Source organism: Chaetodon trifascialis, chromosome 11 (genome assembly GCF_039877785.1).
Source record: "Chaetodon trifascialis isolate fChaTrf1 chromosome 11, fChaTrf1.hap1, whole genome shotgun sequence".
Lineage (NCBI taxonomy): Eukaryota > Metazoa > Chordata > Actinopteri > Chaetodontiformes > Chaetodontidae > Chaetodon > Chaetodon trifascialis.
Genome location: NC_092066.1, coordinates 26,882,282 through 26,903,966, shown reverse-complemented (window position 1 = coordinate 26,903,966; position 21,685 = coordinate 26,882,282). Strand labels below are relative to the sequence as shown.

The 21,685-nt window shown below is 44.7% G+C and overlaps 1 protein-coding gene across 1 annotated transcript in view; it reads left to right on the top strand.

Moving 5' to 3' along the window:
- The window catches only part of LOC139339140 (choline transporter-like protein 5-A), a 167,729-nt gene that overhangs the window by 105,284 nt on the left and 40,760 nt on the right, over positions 1-21,685 (top strand). Inside the window, exon 5 of the mRNA XM_070974623.1 lies at positions 9,172-9,256. Coding sequence (XP_070830724.1) covers positions 9,172-9,256 — 85 coding nt within the window. The remainder of the gene's footprint in view (positions 1-9,171; positions 9,257-21,685) is intronic.

The following is a 21,685-nucleotide window of genomic DNA, read 5'->3' as shown; positions in this document are numbered from 1 at the left end:
ACAACCCATCATTAATGTTATTTGTTCATCTGCATTCAGCTTTGGGTGCTGAGATGTGCCTGGACAGTTCCTGTCACTTGTAAGAGGAGTGAAATGTATTAACATCTCGTACAACTTACGAGAACAAATTCACCTGATGTGAATATCTTCACAGTTACAATAAGATATTAGTTGACATCTGAGCTTGTAACATTTGTAAGTGAAGGGTTTTAATAAGGCTAACAGTTAACTGAGCTCCTTATATCAACAGGTTAGCCTTAAGTTACAACACATAGCTGGCTCTACATTCCGGTGGCTACGTGTTAGCGTTATTAACGTTATGTATTTTAACAGCCATTTAGAGGTTTTAAGGCCATTTGAGCTCCTGGCGTTAAGCAAAAACCTGTAACTTACATTTAAATGTGTATTCTGCACCACCTCTGGTGCCGGTGCTGCTGCTGCTGCTGTTGGTCGCCATTGTTTAAAAAAAACAATCGGTGCACAAGGCATCTTGGGATATGGGAGGCTGTGAAGGATAGTAGCGATGCATCCTCCAAATACAGGGAAAAGGAGGACACATTTGTCAGCTGCATTTGGAGGAGCCTTCGAATTTGGACGAATTGGGACAGCCTGCGTACAGCGTTACGACATAATCGGCCTTCAAATGCACCCTCCAAAGGATGCAGCTGCTGAATTGGGACACAGCTACTGTGTGTGTGTCAAGATGGCACCGCGGATGGCTGCCTCGGAGTGTTGGCGCACATTATTTGTGGTTTTGTTTTGTGTTTTCACTCTGTTTTCTGTGACCGTACCCAGAGCTCTTTCACCAGAGAAGAGCTCATTCAATTCAATTCAATTCAATATTCCTTTATTCGTCCCTCAAGGGGAAATTCCAAATTTCACAGCAGCATCAATAACAGAATAGAATAATAAAAGACAAAGTGCATGCAGTTAACACAAAGTATATACAAAAGGGTGTACCGTGAATAGTATTTACAGACTTTTATGTCCTAAAATATTGCACAGTTTACCAAGAAATATTGCACAGATTACAGGCTTTTATGTACTGAAATATTGCACAGATTATTGCCCAGGTTATTGCACAGATTGTTTCCCAAAAAATTGTTCAGTTCAGTTATTGCACAGAATGTTATGCAGATTATTGTACCGCCTACTTGGAGCAGTTTCTATTGTAAAGTCTGATGGCTGCAGGAAGGAAAGACCTGCGATACCGCTCCTTCACACACTTTGGATGTAGCATCCTGTCACTGATGGAGCTCCTCAGTGCAGTCAGTGTGTGTTGGAGGGGGTGGGAGTCATTGTCTGTCATGGAGGACAGCTTGGCTGTCATCCTCCTTTCCCCCACCTCCTCCACCTGTTCCAGAGGGCATCCCAGGACAGAGCTGGCCTTCTTGATGAGTTTGTCCAGCCTCTTCCTGTCAGCTGCTGTGATGCTGCTCCCCCAGCAGACTACACCATAGAACCAGGCAGAGGCCACCACAGAGTCATTGAAGGTCTTCAGGAGTGCCCACCGCACCCCAAAAGACCTCAGCCTCCTGAGCAGGTAGAGTCTGCTCTGTCCTTTTTTATAAAGTGCAGTGGTGTTGGGAGTCCAGTCCATTTTGTTGTTCAGATGAACACCCAGGTACTTAAGATGTCACCATCTCAATGTCCCTTCCCTGGATGTTCACTGGTGATGGGAGAGAGTGTGGGCACCGACGGAAGTCCACAACCAGCTCCTTGGTTTTATCCGCATTGATCAGCAGGTGGTTCTGCTGACACCAGTCCACAAAATCCTGAGGACTGGATTTTGTGGACTGTATAACCTATCGTCCCCATTTGTGATGAGGCCGACAATGGCAGAGTCATCAGAGAACTTCTGCAGGTGGCAGGTGGGTGACAGGTGGGAAAAGTCCGCTGTATAAAGGGTGAAGAGGAACGGTGCCAGCACCATTCCCTGGGGGGCCCCCACACTGCAGAGGACAGTCCCTGACACACAGTCCTGTGTCCTCACATACTGTGGACGGTTGGAGAGGTAATCCACTATCCAGCATGTGAGGTGTTGGTCTACTCCTGAAAGCTCCAGCTTGTTTCTCAGGATGGCTGGCCTGATGGTGTTGAAAGCACTGCTGAGGTCCAGGAAGAGGACCCGAACAGAGCTCCCCGGCAGATCCAGGTGAGACAGGGCTCGATGGAGGATGAAGATGAGGGCATCGTCCACTCCGATGCCAGGCTGATGTGCGAACTGCAGCGGGTGCATGGACGAGCTCACCAGGGGGTGCAGGTGGGCAAGGACCAGCCGCTCCAAGGCCTTCATGAGGTGCGATGTTAGTGCCACCGGCCTGTAGCAGCTAGGGTCCTTAGGATGTGGGGTCTTTGGCACAGGTACCACGCAGGACGTCTTCCAGAGTCGCGGCACCCTTCCCAGCCTCAGACTCAGGTTGAACAGGTGTCCAATGATCCCGCTCAGCTGATCAGAGCAGGATCTGAGGAGTCTGGGACTGAGGCCGTCTGGTCCTGCAGCCTTCCTGGTCTTTAACCTCCTCAGCTGATTTCTTACCTGGAGAGGTGTGAGAAACAAGTTGGAGCAGGGGGGCTGAGTGTCTTGTGAAGTGGCTGGGGGGCTGGGAGGAACAATGGGGGGTGGCATTGGTGGTGGTGAGCTGAATACTGTGGGGGGGAGGGGGGGTCAGAGGGATACTTGGGCAGAGTGCTGGCAGAACAAAGGAGGGCTGCTGCAGGGCTGGTACAGCTGGGGGAGGGGCAGATGTTTCCTCAATCCTGCAGAAGTAGCTGTTCAGCTCATCTGCCCCAGCTGCCTGGGAGTTTGGCTTCTGGTGGCCTGAAATGGTTTTCAGGCATCTCCAGACTCCTCTGGTGTTGTTCTCCTGCAGCTGTTCCTCCATTCTCCTCCTGTATTTGTCTTTCCCCTCCCTGATTTTCCTTCTCAGCTCCCTCTGGACAGTTTTCAGCTCCTCTTTGTTTCCTTACTTGAAGGCCCTCTTCTTCTCCCTTAAAAGAGCCTTAATGTCAGGATTAATCCAGGGTTTGTTGTTAGAGTGACACCGTACAGTCCTGGTGGGTACAGTGTTCTCCACACAAAAGTTTATGTAGTCCGTGATGCTGTCTGTCAAGCTGTCGATGTCCTCTTCATGAGAGTCACTGAATATATCCCACACGGTTGTCTCAAAGCAGTCCTTCAGAGCCTCTCAGCCTCGTCAGACCACCTCTTCACTGTGCGGGACACAGCTGGTTGCCTGTTGACAAGGGGCTTGTAGACAGGCAGGAGATGAACCAGGTTGTGATCAGCTCTTCCCAGAGGAGGGAGGGGTGTTGATTTGTATGCCTCCTTGGTGTTGGCATAGAATAAGTCCAGTGTTTTATTGTCTCTGGTGGCACATGTGACATACTGCATGAATTTGGGCAGAGTGGAGGACAGAGAGGCATAATTAAAATCCCCAGAGATCAGTAAGAGAGCCTGTGGTTTCTGAGTCTGCAGCCTGCTGATCACGGAGTTGATGACGTCACAGGCTGCTTCGGCGTTAGCGGAGGGAGGAATATACACAGCCACCACTATGGCGTGTGAGAACTCCCGCGGCAGAAAATATGGCCTCAGACTAACAGCCAACAGCTCAATGTCCGGGTAGCAGTGCTGCTCTTTGATAGTGATGTGCCTGGAGTTACACCATCTATCGTTCACAAACACTGCCAGCCCTCCTCCTTTCCTCTTACCGCTCTTCTCTGTCCGGTCCGCTCGAACGAGTGAAAATCCATCCAGCACCACAGTCGCGTCCATGTGCTGCATTCCCAGCCAAGTCTCCGTGAAAAGTAGCAGACTGCACCGCCGGTAGTCCTGCTCATGTCACATCAGCGCTGCCAGCTCATCCATCTTGTTAGGGAGAGATCTTACGTTCCCCATGATAACAGACGGGAGAGTCGGTCTTTAAGCTCTCCTCCTGTCGCGGCGTTTGATCCCAGCGCGGCACCCCCGCATCCTCCTCCTCAACTCGCGGGGGACATCAGGTCGCTCCTCCTGCCCCACAGCTGTGTTATGCAGGGCCAGCAGCTGATCCCTACTGTAAACAATTGGAGCCATTGTCTCTCACGGACCCACAGACGCGGAGAAAGTGTACGGGTTGTAAAAGTGATTACGAAGTAGCGCCAGAGTTACCGTGTTTAATGTCTCTGATGCGCCAGATTTTAACAAACACGTAGAATAAAAAGAATAAAAGAAGACGCACAAGAAAAGCAGAAAAAGATAAGAAAAACTCTTAAAGTCTAGTGAGCTGCTGTAAAAGGCTGCTGCCCGTACGGCGCCGGAAGTGAACATGAACATCGGGGTACCAACACCTGAGGATTTATTTCCTAATTTTCTGCTCCCAACATTGGAAATTTTGGACATCCTGGTCAAAAGTGCGCTCAAGCAGAGAAACGCCGGAGGAGAGGAAAATGGGCCGGTGCGCTTGTGCGTCTTCGTCAGTGTGGACTACGCACAGCGTTTCCAGAAATATTTATCTCTAACGTGCGTTCACTGCCCAACAAACTGGAGGAATTGCAACTGCATCTGGGTAAAAACAGGGACTTTTCTTCATCTGGGGTTTTGTGCTTCATGGAGATGTGGCTCTGTGGATTCATACTGGACTCTGCGCTGTAGCTGGCAGGCTTCCAACTCTACTGCATGGACAGAGACACAGAACTTTCCGGCAAAGTAAAGGTGGAGGAATCTGATCATCCCCCGTGCTGCACTGGGCCACTCTGACCACATCATGGTCCACCTGATCCCTGCGTACAGGCAGAAACTAAAGCTCTGCAAACCTGTAGTGAGGACATCAAGGAAGTGGACCAGTGAGGCTGTGGAGGATCTCCAGACGTGTTTGGACTGACTGGGATGTTTTCAGGACTGCTACCAACAGTCTGAATGAGTACACGGAGGCTGTGACATCCTACATCAGCTTCTGTGAGGACTACTGTGTTCCATCATGCACCGGGGTGAGTTACAACAATGACAAACCCTGATTCACAGTCAAACTCAGACAGCTAAGGTTGTCGAAGGAACAGGCCTTCAGGAGTGGGGACAAAGACAGATTCAAAGAGGTGAAGTCCAAGTTTAGCGGTGAAAGAGGCTAAACAACTGTACTCTGAGAAGCTCTAACACCAGTTCTCAGCTAACGACTCTGCGTCTGTCTGGAAAAGGCTCAGGCAGATCACCAACTACAAGCCTAAAGCCCCCCATTCACATCAATGACCGACACCTAGCCAACGACCTGAACGAGTTCTATTGCTGCTTTGAAAGACAAAGGGACAGTCCAGCAACCATCCCCCATGACACCTCCCAACAGCTCCAGCTCCAGTCACTTCCACCACTGCCCACCTTAAAGGTCCCCCCCTCCCCCTCCCCACCCACCTCAGTGACAACTCTTTCCATCCATGAGAGGGATGTCAACAAACTCTTCAGGAGACAGAACCCCTCGGAGAGCAGCTGGACTGGATTCCATCTCCCCATCCTCCTTGAAGCACTGCGCTGATCAGCTGTCTCCAGTGTTCGCAGACATTTTTAACACCTCACTGGAGACATGTCATGTGCCAGCCAGCTTCAAGTCTTCAACCATCATCCCTGTTCCCAAGAAGCCAAGGACCACAGGACTTTGGTGGCACGGTGGGACAGTGGTAACACTGTCACCTCACAACTAGAAGGTCCGGGGTTTGATTCCCGCCTGAGGCACTGTGGATGTGTCCTCCACCATGCCTTCGGTGCCTGCTGCCCTTTATCTTGAGGAAAGGGGTCTTTCTGTGTGGCGTTTGCTTGTTCTCCCCGTGTTCACCTGGGGTATCCTCCATAAAAGAAACCCCCTCTAAAAACATGCATGAAGATCACCACCTGAACAAATGGTGACAAAGTAGGAACTGGGTCCCCGGGCGCCGCTGTCGGCTGGCAGCCCACCGTTCCTGGTCTACCACGGAGGAAGGACTTACCAGGTTGGGTTAAACGCAGAGGAAGAATTTCACCTAAGCATGGCATGTGTGCATTGTGTAGTGTGTGACGAATAAAGGATGTCTTTCTTTCTGAACGACTTCAGACCCATCACCCTGACCTCTGTGGTCATGAAGTCCTTTGAGCGCCTTGTGCTCTCACACCTCAAGGACATCACCGACCCTCTTCTGGACCCCCTGCACTTTGCCTACAGAGCCAACAGGTCTGTAGACGATGCAGTCAACTTGGCCCTCCACTTCATCCTCCAGCACCTGGACTCCGCAGGAACCTACGCCAGGATCCTGTTTGTGGATTTCAGCTCTGCTTTTAACACCAGTATCCCAACTCTGCATCAGGAGATGCTATTCCAGCTGAGTGTGCCTGACTCCACCTGCAGGTGGATTATAGACTTCCCGTCTGACAGGAAACAGTGCGTGAAGCTGGGGAAACACGTCTCTGACTCAAAGACCATCAGCACTGTTCCCACCCTATTTCCAAACCAGTAATCAGATTAAAGCTACTTATCCAAGTCACTGCACGTTACTATTTTTTATCATTTTCCTTAATAAAAAAGATAATATATATCATATATATGTTAGATTTTTTAACGTCCTGTGTGCATAGTCACGTTTTCAGCATTAGGACAACTCAAGTCACGTGTAATACCACACTGCCAGCAACGCAAACATAGCTACACATAAACAACAATGGAGGGAATAGAAAGAACTGCGTTTTCGAGCTGCGGGTATAGTCATTATTTTCAGTTTCTGTCAGCTAAACAAGACAAATTAAAAGCACGCTGTACACTCTGTGCTGGCGAGAAATTACTTTCTTGCTATAAAAACACGACTTTGAATTTAAAAAAGTATTTTGGAGTCGCAGCATGGCACCATGCAATTATCGGAGCAAATCCCACCAGGTAGTGTGAATAGAGCAGCAAGTGAGACTAATGGAGGCCCTCTACCACCACACAAACAACAAAAGCTGGACTTCGGTCGAAAAGCACTAAGTGGGGGAGAGTTAAAAAAGTTGGTCGGGCAGTATGTTGTGGAGGAAATGCTGCCCATAAAAACAGTTGACTCGCCCTTGTTCTGTGCCATAATAAATAAGATCAGTACCACCATCAACACCGAGTTGCCTCACAGAACAGCTTTTTCTTCTTACCTGGAGAAGGAGTATGCAGAGATGGAGAAATCTGAAGGCCGCGCTGAATGAGTTTGACTTTATGTCAACTACTGTGGATATTTGGACTTCTAATAACAGAAGCTGCTATATGGGAGTAACGCTCCACTGGATCAGTAGATCCACATTAGAGCGCAACAAGGCTGCATTGGCATGTAGAAGAATTCGACATATGATGTTTTTGGTGCAGAGATCGAAAACATTCACTCTTCATATGGACTACTCAGCTGATGAATGTAACTAATAAAGTAACTTGTAATCTAACTTAGCTACTTTTAAAATCAAGTAATCAGTAAAGTAACAAAGTTACTTTTCGAAGAAGTAATCAGTAATCAGATTACTTTTTCAACGCAACTGTGGCAACACTGGATACGCTGCTGCCACCGCCAAGGACAAGGGCAGACTGCAGCGTGTCATTTGGTCTGCAGAGAAGGTGATTGACTGCAATCTCCCATCTCTTCAGGACCTGTACACCTCCAGGACCCTGATGCATGCAGGAAAGATTGTGGCTGATCCCTCCCACCCTGGATACAAACTCTTCGAAAGACTCCCCTCTGGCAGGAGGCTGCAGTCCATCAGGACCAAAACCTCATGCCACTAGAACAGTTTTTTCCCGTCTGCTGTCAGCCTTATCAATAAGGCATGGAAAAATAAACTCTAGTTTAGTAGACGGCAAGGGAGTGAAATGGGTGTGTGTTTATAAGTTTCAGAAGATTCAGTGTGATGGGTGACAAATACCCCCAAAAACAAAATAAGTGAAGCAGACATTACTTTATGTTTCTTCTGTTTGCATTGCCATCAACTGGTGATTGCGTGTTGCTATACGCTGAAGGATTTTGCTCTTTCTTTTTAAAATATTCATATTATACATAGGTGAGGGGTGTCGAAGATTATGGTCTATCCCCTCACCAATGTACTTTCGCAGGATTACTTTGATACTAGCACTGAAAACTTGAAACAGTGATGTTCTATGGCAAGTTCTATAGTTTTATGGAGTGTCTTTTTTATAATTTATGAGTAGATTTATGGATGTTTATTAAGCAATGAACATCAGAGATAATGACATTCCCTGAAAGTGTGCCTGTTATGCCTGTGTGTTCAGGTTTGGCTGAGTTATGACTCTGAGTTTCTAAGTTTCAAACTGCATTGATTGGGCACTAAAGGTTTTATAGTGCTTTAATTGCCTCCATGAGGTGTGTATCACAGCTGCTGGTGCTGCTCCAACTGTTAGCCATGTTGATCAGCAGCCAAACTACAATAACTGACTTCCTGTAATAAAAAATGAAAAATTGAAGGTTTTGAAGGAGTTTAGAGGACTTTGTATGGATACTTTCAAATACTGAAGTCCTCCATAATATAATAGCCTGTAATAATATGTAATAATATTTATTGCCTTAGATTAATATATTTTTATCATATGTTTGAAAGACATAGCTGTTAATTGTCTTTTTAATTGCTGGTGTATTTTTCTTATTGCTTTCGATAACTGGACAAACCTAGAGCATGCAACATCACATTCAAATTATTCTAGTTTGGGTACAGCATGATGTGATCACAGATCATGATTTATTTCCATGTAATATTCATCTACAGACATGTTTTCCTCCTCTAGATATTCCAGTTTCTATCAATCAAATAGAAATGCATAAAAATTTTAGGCCTTCCAGTATAAATTAAATAAAACCCTTGATTTGAATGGCTGCAAACACACATTCGTCAGGCTGAGGCACCAGCAAGTATTTCAGAATTTAAAAAGTTAAGTAAACAGTGTGACAGGGACCACAACTATGTCTAGATTTTTACACACCAGGTGGTCAGCCAACTACTGTGTTTATATGTGCTTCAACACTGCTTTGGCATAAAGCAATGATCTTTACCCTCTGCTCTACTGGGTTATCAGGTGCATTCATGAGACATGTAGGAAATCAAAATAAAAAGAAACAAATATTGCAGACTAAAATGTGAAGTGACAATATTTAACTGCAAAATAACTCCTGACTCGAATGTGTGTGAATTCACATCAATTCTTTTTTTTGCAGGAAGAAACCCATCCTTTTCTATTTCAACATGTTGAAATGTACCAACCCAACAATACTCATCAATCTACAGTGTCCCACAACTCAGGTAATCTATTAATAATTACTCATGCATATCTACTACAGTAACACAAGATCTGTTTATCAAGGTTACATCTGTTACAACTGATTATAATGTGAGCTTCACTGAAAGAGTATTAAGTTGGGACAGAGAGAAATAACCTACTAACAAAATGGCACATATGGCTCATATTGTATAGTGCTCATTACATCACTAAAATCAGCTTGATGTTTACTTGCTATCCGACAATGTGTATTGATATTGGTAAAGTAGTGTGTGCTCCATATGTCCATAGCAGCAGTAAATGACCTTGGCACTATACAGTATGGGTATATTCATTAACATTAGTTAATGCAATAATACACATTAACTAACAGTTAATAAACAGTCATTAGTTGTTAGTTACAACAAATATATTGCATATCCATAGCTACCTGGCAGAAACCTTGAATTTCTATCATTTTAATCATCTTCATTTGAATTTTTTGTTTCATAAATTAATGCTATTGGTCACCCTTTATGTCTGTCTATAGGTTTTACAAATATTTGACATACGAAATGTGTTAAAAAGAGCTTGTAAGTTGGATCATCAGATGGTTGGCAAAGCCTCATAGCTCCACCCCACCTCCACCTTGAATGAAATGCTGCACACAGCAGAGCTGACAGTGATGAGGCGATTTCATTGAATAAAACAGCTCCATAAAATGTTTTCAAATTAGCCCTAGGTGGTTTCAGACTCAGTTAAAACAATGCAGTGTACCTGAAACTTGAAACTTTCTCTTAAGTTAACACTGATATTATAGATTGAAGTGTCTGCTGAGGCTACAAGTGTAGCTAGCCAGTGATGTGACAAGAAATGGTCAGATTAGTCATTGCCTTTCTCACTCTACCTAGATCAATCCATACTAGGTAATGCATAGTAATGCTTATGAGAAAGCTCATTATTGAATTGAAACTCCATTATTGAAACGGTGATGATAAATAAAGTATAGCAGCTAGATGCTATATCATTCAATTGATCAGTCGATACTCAAGATTGTTATCATCAGGTGTAACGTTACATCATATCAATGTTGTGTGGTACAAGTTGCAGATGTATCCTCGAGTTAGCTAGATCAGTAGTTCCCAACCTTTTTTCCTTGAAGCCCCCTTGCCTGTGTCCAAGACAAGCCAGCCCCCCCCCAACCCCAACTCTTACCAGCATACAGACACTAAAAGAATAAAGTGACCACCATTTGCCTCACGCAGTGCAACACACCTTCTTCGCATAGAGTTGATCAGATTGTTGATTGTGGCCTGTGGAATGTTGGTCCACTCCTCTTCAATTGCTGTGCGAAGTTGCTGGATACTGGCAGGAATTGGAGGACACTGACGTATACGCTGATCCAGAGCATCCCAAACATGCTCAATGGGTGACATGTCCGGTGAGTGTGCTGGCCATGCAAGAACTTAGATGTTTTCAGCTTCCAGGAATTGTGTACAGATCCTTGCAACATGGGGCCGTGGATTATCATGCTGCAACATGAGCAGGGCTGGACTGGGACAAAAAATCGGCCCGGGCATTTCGAGCCTGGACCGGCCCACCAGGTATTGATGGGAAAAAAATTACACCAACTTTCTTAACTGGTATCTTTACTCTAAACAAAGTGGTAAAAATAGTTGTCATATATTACTGTATATAGACAGTATTTACTTAAAGGAACACAAAAGGCTGCTATGTAGAACTATAAACAATGCAATCGTTTTCCTTACTCGGGTAAACTCGTGCTGCCACTCGTCGAAAATCGGCGCGACAGACAGGACAAACGGCCATTTCTGTATACGCCGCTGCCTCCATCCACTATCCACTTACAGTCAGAGCAGCACACAAACAACAGCTCTGTCCATGCAATGTCAGACTTTTTAAACAGAAAAATGAGACGAAATAAAATTGTAGCCTAGTATTCCCGCAAGAAACGGACTCTGAGCGCACGGAACACACCGCAACAGTGTTCCTAACATTAGCTGCTCCGGTCCTCTGTCCTCTGTGTCAGCAGCGACCATAAATCGGCAATTAAGTCATAAGCCAGCGGCAAAATATTCTAATACATGCTAATTAGTGCAAACATCCAGGCAAAATAGTGAGAAACTTACTTACCGAAATAATCTACACTAACCGTCGGTTAGTACAGTCTACACTACAACAAGCCATATTGTCACAAAAACCTATCCGATCATCGGCAAACAAACACAGACACTGCAGCCCCCGTCAACCGCTGGAGGTAGCCGCCTAGCCAAGCCGATGCTTTAGCAAAGAGCTAACTGCCAGTGCCTATGGTGTCTATGGAGCTGTCACTCAACGTAACACCCCCCCCCCAAGCAAGCACAACGACAATAAACTATCAACCAAACATGATTCATATCTAACCCAGCAGGTAGTAGACTGCAGTTCATCGCTTTCTTACCTTCAGTTCAAATTCGGCGCCAGCCACGGGTCTCTCCTCCTCCTGCCTCCCCCTTTTCTCATCCAACTGACTGTGTTAATTTAACACATTTGGCTGCCTCGGCCTGAAGGGCTAGCCTTTTTTTATCACGCAATTTCTCCGCACCTCCTTTCCGTTTTCTTTTGCTCTCCATGTTCATTCGCCTCGCTCTCTCTCACTGTATGATCATTGATTGACAGTCGCGGCATGAGAGAGGGGGCGGGCATCAACCCTAGGCTGTAGGCTAATTGGTCCAGCCAAGAATCAGTCATGACTGTGGACCTATTACCAGTTTTGTTTAACATGAGGCGACGGCCTATGTCGGGCTGTTGGCCCATCGGCCCGCCGGTCCGTCGGCCCACCGGGCAAATGCCCGGTATGCCCGATGGCCAGTCCACCCCTGAACATGAGGTGATGGTCGTAGATGAATGGCACAACACTGGGCCTCAGGATCTTGTCACAGCATCTCTGTGCATTCAAAATGCCATCAATAAAATGCACCTGTGTTCGTTGTCCATAACATACGCTTGCCCATACCATAACCCCACCGCCACCATGGGCCACTCGATCCACGACGTTGACATCAGCAAACCGCTCACTCACACGACACCACACACGCTGTCTGTCATCTGCCCGAACAGTGAAAACCGGGATTCATCCGTGAAGAGAACACCTCTCCAACGTGCCAGACGCCATCGAATGTGAGTATTTGCCTACCCAAGTCGGTTATGATAATGAACTGCAGTCAGGTCGAGATCCCAATGAGGACTACAAGCATGCAGATGAGCTTCCCTGAGACCGTTTCTGACAGTTTGTGCAGAAATTCTTTGGTTATGCAAACCGATTGTTGCAGCAGCTGTCCGGGTGGCTGGTCTCAGACGGTCTTGGAGGTGAACATGCTGGATGTGGAGGTCCTGGGATGGTGTGGTTACACATGGTCCGCGGTTGTGAGGCCGGTTGGATGTACAGCCAAATTGTCTGAAACACCTTTGGAGATGGCTTATGGTAGAGAAATGAACATTCAGTTCACGGGCAACAGCTCTGGTGGACAGTCCTGCAGTCAGCATGCCAATTGCACGCTCCCTCAAAACTTTCGACATCTGTGGCATTGTGCTGTGTGATAAAACTGAACATTTCAGAGTGCTCACTAACACAGATTTGGACAGATTTGTGAACAACATTTGAGAGAATTTTTTTTGTGTGTGTGTATATAGAAAAGGTTTTAGATCTTTGAGTTCAGCTCGTGAAAAATGGGAGCAAAAACAAAGGTGTTGCGTTTATATTTTTGATGTGTGTGTCAGTTTGTCAGTGTATGTCCCAGCTGAATATGTTGTCCTGAGGAAGAGAGCGGGGTCAAAGCCTAAGTTGTATGAAGTCAGATATGAGGACTGTAACTACTTAATGCTAAAACCAGAGTTCCTGAAATGCTTCAATGAAAGTGAACTGCATTATCTTTGGGTTTTCAGTCAGTTGTCAGCTGCAGCCCTTGCCAATTTTTTTACACGTGTTTGTAAAGATGTCAAAGAGCTGATTTACAATGAAGACAAGTGAAACCTTTCAAGTTAGATACAGTCTAATATAGTACAGTAGAATTCATTGGAATCCTGTTGTTTTGTGTTGTTGTTTTTTATTCATTTGTTAACAGTCTGATCTGAAGGTCAGATGACTTCAGATGAAGAGATGAGACATTAGACAGCAAAGACACCCGCGTCATTAATAATAAGGTTGAAAGAAGAGCAGTGCTGGTTTGGTTTGAGTCTTGGGCTGCAAGATGGCTGACGTAACGCCCTAAGCAGCTGCTCGAATCGGCTGTCCCAACATGCTGCAACTCGAATAAAACTATCACTGATAGTGATAAAACTATCACCGTCACCAGAAGAATCTATGAAGAATTGGAACTGTATATCGACACCGTCGATAATAACATGTCAACCCAGTGCGATGGTAAGCGTTTCAGGAAAAGAGCTGAGCTCCAGCGATAAAGATGACTCGAGCGCCACTGTGGATTTACAACAAATAAAAGAATCTATGGATTCCATAGAAAAACAACTTAAAAAGCTGGACCTGCTAAAAAAAACTGTCAGACGATGTCGACGATCTAAAACAGGCAATGGATTTCAACAACTCTCTGATTGAAGTCCTTAAACAAGACAACAATAAACAATCTCAAGAAGCTTACATCCCAACTTTAACTCAAAAAACAATCAAATGTCAAACGACATTCTCGAAATGCAAAGCAGCAGCATGAGAGACAATGTAATAATTCATGGAATACACGAAACAAATGAAGAAACATACCAAGATGAACGAACGTGAAGTCGAAGCCATCCACTTCTCCAGAGCACACCGGATTGGAATGCTGAGGCTTCCAGGCAAAAACATCATCCCATTGTGGCAAAAGTTGCCTACACGAAAATGAAAATATCCATCATGGGAAGAGGCACAGTACCAAATTTTCCATCAGTGACCAGTATCCAGCTGAGATCCTGAGGAGACGTAGGCTGCTTCACCCCATTATGACAGAGGCCCGGCAAAACCGAAAAAATGCTTATCTCGTCATTGAAAAACTATACATCAATGGGAAGCTCTACATAAATCCTGAAATAACCGACTGGCTTGGAGGAATGAGTGCCAACTCCGGACAGTAAAATTCCCAGTGATCTGTGCACATGTAAATAGTCGCATACAATGGACGTCGTCAGACGCAACGGGTTACCTCGGTAACTTAACATCAACTCCGGGCTTCAACACGACAAGAGGAAGCCGCAGATTGGTCACAGTGATGTAGTCACTTTTTCTTTTTTCTTTTTAAGGACTTTAAACCACGCAACTTGGGTACAGTTGGTCTATGGTCTACAGTCTTTTTTTCTTTTCTCACTTTTTCTGTCTCATCGGACAGTGTTTCATTTTCCTTTGCTCTTTTGTGTTTTATGTTAGTTCAAGATGGCGCCACAGACGGCTGCCTCGGTGTGTTGTGTGTGCTGTTTTGTTTTGTTTTTTTGTGTTAAATCTGTTTTTGCAATGGTACCCGGAGCTCTTTCAACAGAGATGAGCTCATGAACATCACGGCTACAACACCAGTAGATTTATTTCATAATTTTCTGCTCCCAACAGTGGAAATTTTGGACATTCTTGTCAAAGGTGCGCTCACCTTTGCTCACGCAGTGAAACGACGGAGGAGAGGAAAACAGGCCGGCGCTGGCGGAGACGCACCAGCGCGGCCTACGCACAGCGTTACCAGGAATATTTCTCTCTAACGTGCGTTCACTGCCCAACAAAATGGAGGAATTACAATTTCTGTCGGGTAAAAACAGGGACTTTTCCTCATCTGCGGTTTTGTGCTTCATCAAAACATGGCTCTGTGAATTAATACCTGACTCTGCGCTGCAGCTGGCTGGCTTCCAACTCTTCCTTGCAGACAGAGACACGGAACTTTCCAGTAAAACTAAAGGTGGAGCAATTTGTTTCTACATCAACAGTGGTTGGTGCAACGACGTGACAGTGATCTAGCAACATTGTTCTCCTGACCTGGAATCTTTCTTCATAAACTGTAAGCCTTTTTATTCATCCCGTGAGTTAGCTTCATTCATTCTGATCGGCGTTTACATCCCGCCGCAGGACGGCGTGCAGGATGCACAGCGTATGCTTGCAGAACAGATACTGCATGTGGAGCGGACCAACCCGGACTCTTTAGTTATTGTCCTTGTCGACTTTAACAAAGCTAACCTCACCCACGAACTCCCTAAATACAGACAGTTTATTAAATGCCTGACCAGAGAGGAGAATATTCTGGATCACTGTTACACCACTGTCAGGGATGCTTATCACACCATCACCCGCGCCGCACTCGGCCACTCTGACCACGTCATGGTCCACCTGATCCCTGCGTACGAGCAGAAACTAAAGCTCTGCAAACCTGTAGTGAGGACATCAAAGAAGTGGACCAGTGAGGCTGTGGAGGATCTCCAGGCGTATTTGGACTCTACTGACTGAGATGTGTTCAGGACTGCTACCAACAGTCTGGATGAGTACACGGAGGCTGTGACGTCCTACATCAGCTTCTGTGAGGACTGCTGTGTTCCATCACACACCAGGGTGAGTTACAACAATGACAAACCCTGGTTCACAACCAAACTCAGACAGCTAAGGTTGGCAAAGGAAGAGGCCTTCAGGACACAAGGACAGATTCAAAGAGGCGAAGTACAAGTTTAGCAAGGCAGTGAAAGAGGCTAACCTCCCAACAGCTCCAGTTCCAGTCACCTCCACCATTTCCTACTTTAAAGGTCCCCCCCCCCCCCACCTCAGTGACAACTCTTTCCATTCATAAGAGGGACGTCAACAAACTCTTCAAGAGACAGAACCCCCGAAAAGCAGCTGGACCAGATTCTGTCTCCCCACCCGCCTTGAAGCACTGCACTGATCAGCTGTCTCCAGTGTTCACAGACATTTTTAACACCTCACTGGAGACATGTCACGTGCCAGCCTGCTTTAAGTCTTCTACCATCATCTCTGTTCCGAAGAAGCCAGAGACCACAGGACTTAATGACTTCAGACCCGTCGCCCTGACCTCTGTGGTCATGAAGTCCTTTGAGCGCCTTGTGCTCTCACACCTCAAGGACATCACCGACCCTCTCCTGTGTTCTTTCTCCTCTGCTTCTCTGAACATGCCCTGTACACCAACAGCTGCACCTCCAGTCACCAGTCTGTCAAGCTCCTGAAGTTTGCAGACGACACCACCCTCATCGGACTCATCTCGGATGGCGACGAGTCTGCCTACAGGTGGGAGGTTGACCATCTGGTGACCTGGTGCAACCTGAACAACCTAGAGCTCAACGCTCTAAAGACAGTTGAGATGGTTAGATGGAGATCCCTCCCACCCTGGACAGCCTTATTAACAAGGCCCGGAAACCCCCCTGACACTCTTCACACTCCACCTCTGACTCTACTTGTCATTGACATTGCCATAACTATATGCGTTAAATTAACGCTCTGCTTGGACTTCCTTTCGAAAAAACAAAAATAAAACAACTGACTTGTGTACATATATTTATCAATCCATCCATCCATTTTCTATACCGCCTATCCCTTTCGGGGTTGCGGGGGGGCTGGAGCCTATCCCAGCTGTCAATGGGTGAGAGGCGGGGTACACCCTGGACCGGTCGCCAGTCGATCGCAGGGCAACACACAAGGCAAACAACCATTCACACACACACTCACACCTAGGGGCAATTTTAGAATCACCAATTAACCTAATGAGCATGTTTTTGGTCTGCGAGAGGAACCCACGCATGCACGGGAAGAACATGCAAACTTCGCACAGAAGGCCCCGCCCGGGGATCAAACCGGCAACCTTCTTGCTGTGAGGCACGCGCACTACCTGCTGCGCCACCGTGCTGCCCACATATATTTATATTGTTAGATTTTTTACTTACTGTTACAGTTTCTAATATTGTTATATCTTTTACTTATTTTTACATTTACTTACTTTACTTACTGTTATATTTTTTACTTTTCTGATAGCTTCTTTTTAATAGATGTGTCATGCACCAACCTCACCAAAGCAAATTCCTCGTATGTGTAAAATCGCACTTGGCAATAAAGCTGATTCTGATTTTTCTGATTCTGATGATTTGGATGCTTTTGGATATGTTATGTGTTTTCCTACTATAATAGGGCGTGGGGAACATGGGGGAGGGACTTAAGGGTAAATGTGGGAAGTTTTGAGCGGATATCAAGTAAATATGTTGGTAACATGCACTCGCAGTCACATCCAGACACAAACTCGTCAAACCAAGAAACACGCCATATCTCCCACAAATAAAAGGGGGGGGCACGGGAGAAAGGAAAACAAACAAAGCAAATATCCTCGTTAATTAAATCATGGCTACAATAAAATTTGTAAGCTTGAACATATGTGGAATTGGGAGTCAGGCAAAACAGCTAAGAGTAATTAATCATATTCTCAGGATACAAGCAGACATTTGTCTGTTGCAAGAAACTCATCTAACCGATACAAGGCGCACCATTTTAAAATCAACAACGTTTCCTCATGTTTTCACTGCAGATTACAGTTCAAGAAAAACAGGAGTAGCAATCATGATTAATTAAAAAAATTACATTCAGTCATAACAAATCAATTTCAGATCCAGGAGGATGATATATCATCATCAACATCTCCATAGGAAACAACCCTTTCACAATAGCCAGTCTCTATGGTCCTAATAATGATGACCCTTCCTTCTTTCACAGTTTCTTTTCTATTCCTAAGAGTCTGCCCAGCTCAGATATAATCATAGGTGGTGACTTCAACACCACACTTGACCCAACACTTGATAAATCAAACGTAACAGGAAATATCCGGATACATAAATCTACTGTAGTCCTAAAACAGTATATGGAGGATTGTGGTCTTTGCAACAGCTGGAGGCTAAATCATCCCACTGACAGAGAATACACCCACTTCTCAAAAGTTCATCACACATTCTCCAGAATCAATTACTTCCCCATCTCCAACTCATTACACTCCATCTGAAACACAAATTCACTCAAACACAATTAGTGACCATGCATCAATCTCCTTTAAACTGCACACAAAAATAACCTCAAGTACATCATCCAGATGGAGGTTCAACACATCACTGTTAGAGGACCGTGAATTTGACAGTTTTTTTAAGAGAGAGTGGGCACTCTTTATGGAAATGAATGACTCTCCGAATACCTCCGCAACTCTTCTCTGGAAAAACAGAAAACACAGAACTACAACTGAGATTGGAAGAGAAAATTAAAGAACTCGAAAACACTTATGCAACACACCCCACTGATAATATTTATTGTCAAATACAGAAATACAGAATGGAACTAAATGATCTGTTAAATAAAAAAAAATAATTCCTGATTGAAAGACTAAGATTGAACACATCCCAGTACAGCACCAAACCAACAAGTTATCTGGCAAATAAGATTAAACAGAATAGAGAGAACAACTATTACAGAAATCAGGGATCCAGCAGGGAAACCACACCATAACCCAGAAAATATCAATGAAGTCTTCAAGAACTACTACCAAGATCTTTACACATCCTCTCACAACCCAAATGCCTCTGATATACATACATTCCTAAATAGCATCAATCTACCCCAATTAACACCAGATCAGTCCAATCAACTAGATCGGCCGTTAACCGCAGAAGAATTGCATAGTGCACTCAATAAAATGCAAAACAACAAAGCACCTGATCCCGATGGCTTCCCTGCCGAATTCTAGAAACATTTCTGGTCTACCATCTCACCTCTCTTTCTCAGAATGATCGACGAATGCCACACATCCAACACCATACCATCCACAATGACTACAGCCTCAATCACTCTGCCTTTAAAACCTGGTAAAGACTCAACTCATCTGTCCAATTATCGACTCTCTCCTTAATAAATACAGACATTAAAATCATAAGTAAAACACTGACTAACAGAATTGAAAAAGTCATTCCCTCCACTATACATCCAGATCAAACCAGCTTTATCAAAGTAAGACAGTCATCCCACAGCACAAGGAAATTGTTCAACTTAATACAGCTTTCTAACAATCGGGAAATGGAGACCATCATAGTTTCCCTAGATGCACAAAAGGCCTTTGACAGAGTTTGCTGTTCTTTCCTGTTTGCAACACTACACAGATTTGGATTTGGAGAGTCATTTATTAACTGGATTAGGGCATTCTACACCGCACCAACAGCCACCGTCACAACTAATGGGTTGACCTCACAACAATTCACACTTCACAACGGCACTAGACAAGGATGCCCACTCTCTCCATCACTTTTTGCAATCTTCCTAGAATCACTCGCAGCTAGTATACGCCAAAACAATAACATCAAAGGCATTGTATCTTTATCCAAGGAACACAAAATAATCCTCTACGCAGACGATGTGTTGATCCTCCTACAAGAACCCCATTCATCATTAATGTATGTCAGTTATTACCTTCTTCTCATCTCTCTCCAACTACTCTATCAACCTATCAACATCCACTGTCCTACCACTTTACATGGGCCCAAGGAATGCGGCAGCTCTCACCTCACAATTTCACCTACCCATAGGAAAGTAATATCAAATATTTAGGTATCCACATTTCTGCCAAGCTGTCAGAGCTGATGACTCTGAATTTCACACCATTACTCATATCAATACAAGACAACCTCAATCGCTGGGCACATTTGCCACTCTCACTCTATGAAAGAATATCCATGATTAAAATGTCAGTCCTTCCCAAAATTATTGACTTATGCAATATGATCCCTTCAATCCCAACTCCATCCTGGTTCAATTCCCTGAACACAGCAATATCAAATCAAATCAAATCAAATCAAATCAAATCAAATCAAATCAAATCAAATCAAATCAAATCAAACTTTATTTATATGGCACTTTTCATACTTAAAAGCAACACAAATTGCCTCACAGAGGCTAAAAACAGCTAAAAATAAAATAAAATAAAATAAAAATACTGGAAAAACAAACCACCCCGTATAAAACTTCAAACATTACAAAAATCCAAATCTCAAGACAGTTTAGAGGCACCAAATTTACCACCTGTCAAGTCAGCTAAAATATCTAAAACAATGGCTCAACCCTTCAGATCCAGATTCTGACTGGCTAGAGACGCAACAGGCACTATGTAAAGATATCAAACTGTCAGATCTCCCATTCATCAGCGAAACAATTAAACACAACAACTGCTTTCTAAATATCTCCATAGCCTCAGCTCTGACAGCTTGGTGGAAGACACTCCGTATCAAGGGCTCCATGGCTGCACCATCCACTTGCTCACCAATCTGGAAAAACCCTGATTTCACAATCAAAGGAAAAGGAAACCATTACGCTTCACATCATGGAAACATAAAGGCATCACACATCTTCACCATATTCTCCACAACTCAAGACTAATTCACTTTCAACAACTAATCCAAAAGTTTGAGATAAGTAGTAACCACTATCTGCAATACCTACAACTCAAATCCACTATTCTTCCCAAACACAACAACACATCTAACATGTAAGATCAAGCAATCATCACCAAAGACTTCATGAAGATCACTGGCCCTGCTAAATCACTCCCCAATATATACTCATTCCTAAACAACTCAGACATCACAATCCATCTCCCAATCTCAAAATGGGAACAAGATCTGTCCATCACAACTTATCCGGCTTTCTGGGCTCAAATATGCAAAAATTCTCATTGCCACAGTCCAAATTTACAACTCATTCAATTAAAAGTCAACCAAGGACACACTACACGGGTGAGAGATTATATAAATGGTATCATCATTTCAGATCAGTGCATACAACACAGCACAGACACTTATGGGTAGCACGGTGGCACAAGTGGCAACACTGTCGCCTCACAGCTAGAAAGTCCCCGGTTCGAATCCTGCTGTGGGCACTGGTGGCGTGTTCTCCACCATGTCTTCGGTGCCTGCCGCTTGAGGAGAGAAGGGGTCTTTCTGTGTGGAGTTTGCATGTTCTCCCCGTGTTCACCCGGGGTTTCCTCCTTAATAACAGCCACTAAAAACATGCAAAAAGATCACCACCTGACGAAGAAGGATGGGTCCCCGGGCACCGGCATTGGCTGGTCTGCCGCGGAGGAACGACAGACCAGGATGGGTCAAATGCAGAGAAAAAAAATTTCACGAAGCATGACGTGTGTGCAGTCTTCTCCCTGTAGCATATGTGTAGCAGTGATTAATAAAGTAAAAATCTTATCTTATATGCATGCACTCTGGCACTGCACCTCAGTTAGACAATTCTGGACACAAGTCACAGATCACCTATCACACACTCTAGGCTGTCGTATCCCTTTAACCCCACAACTCTGCATTTTAGGACACATGTCAACTGTACAATTACACAATCACAATAAAACCACTTTGTTCACAGCCCTGGCTGTCACCAAGAAAACAATCCTCCTAAATTGGAAAACAAGAGATCAATTAAA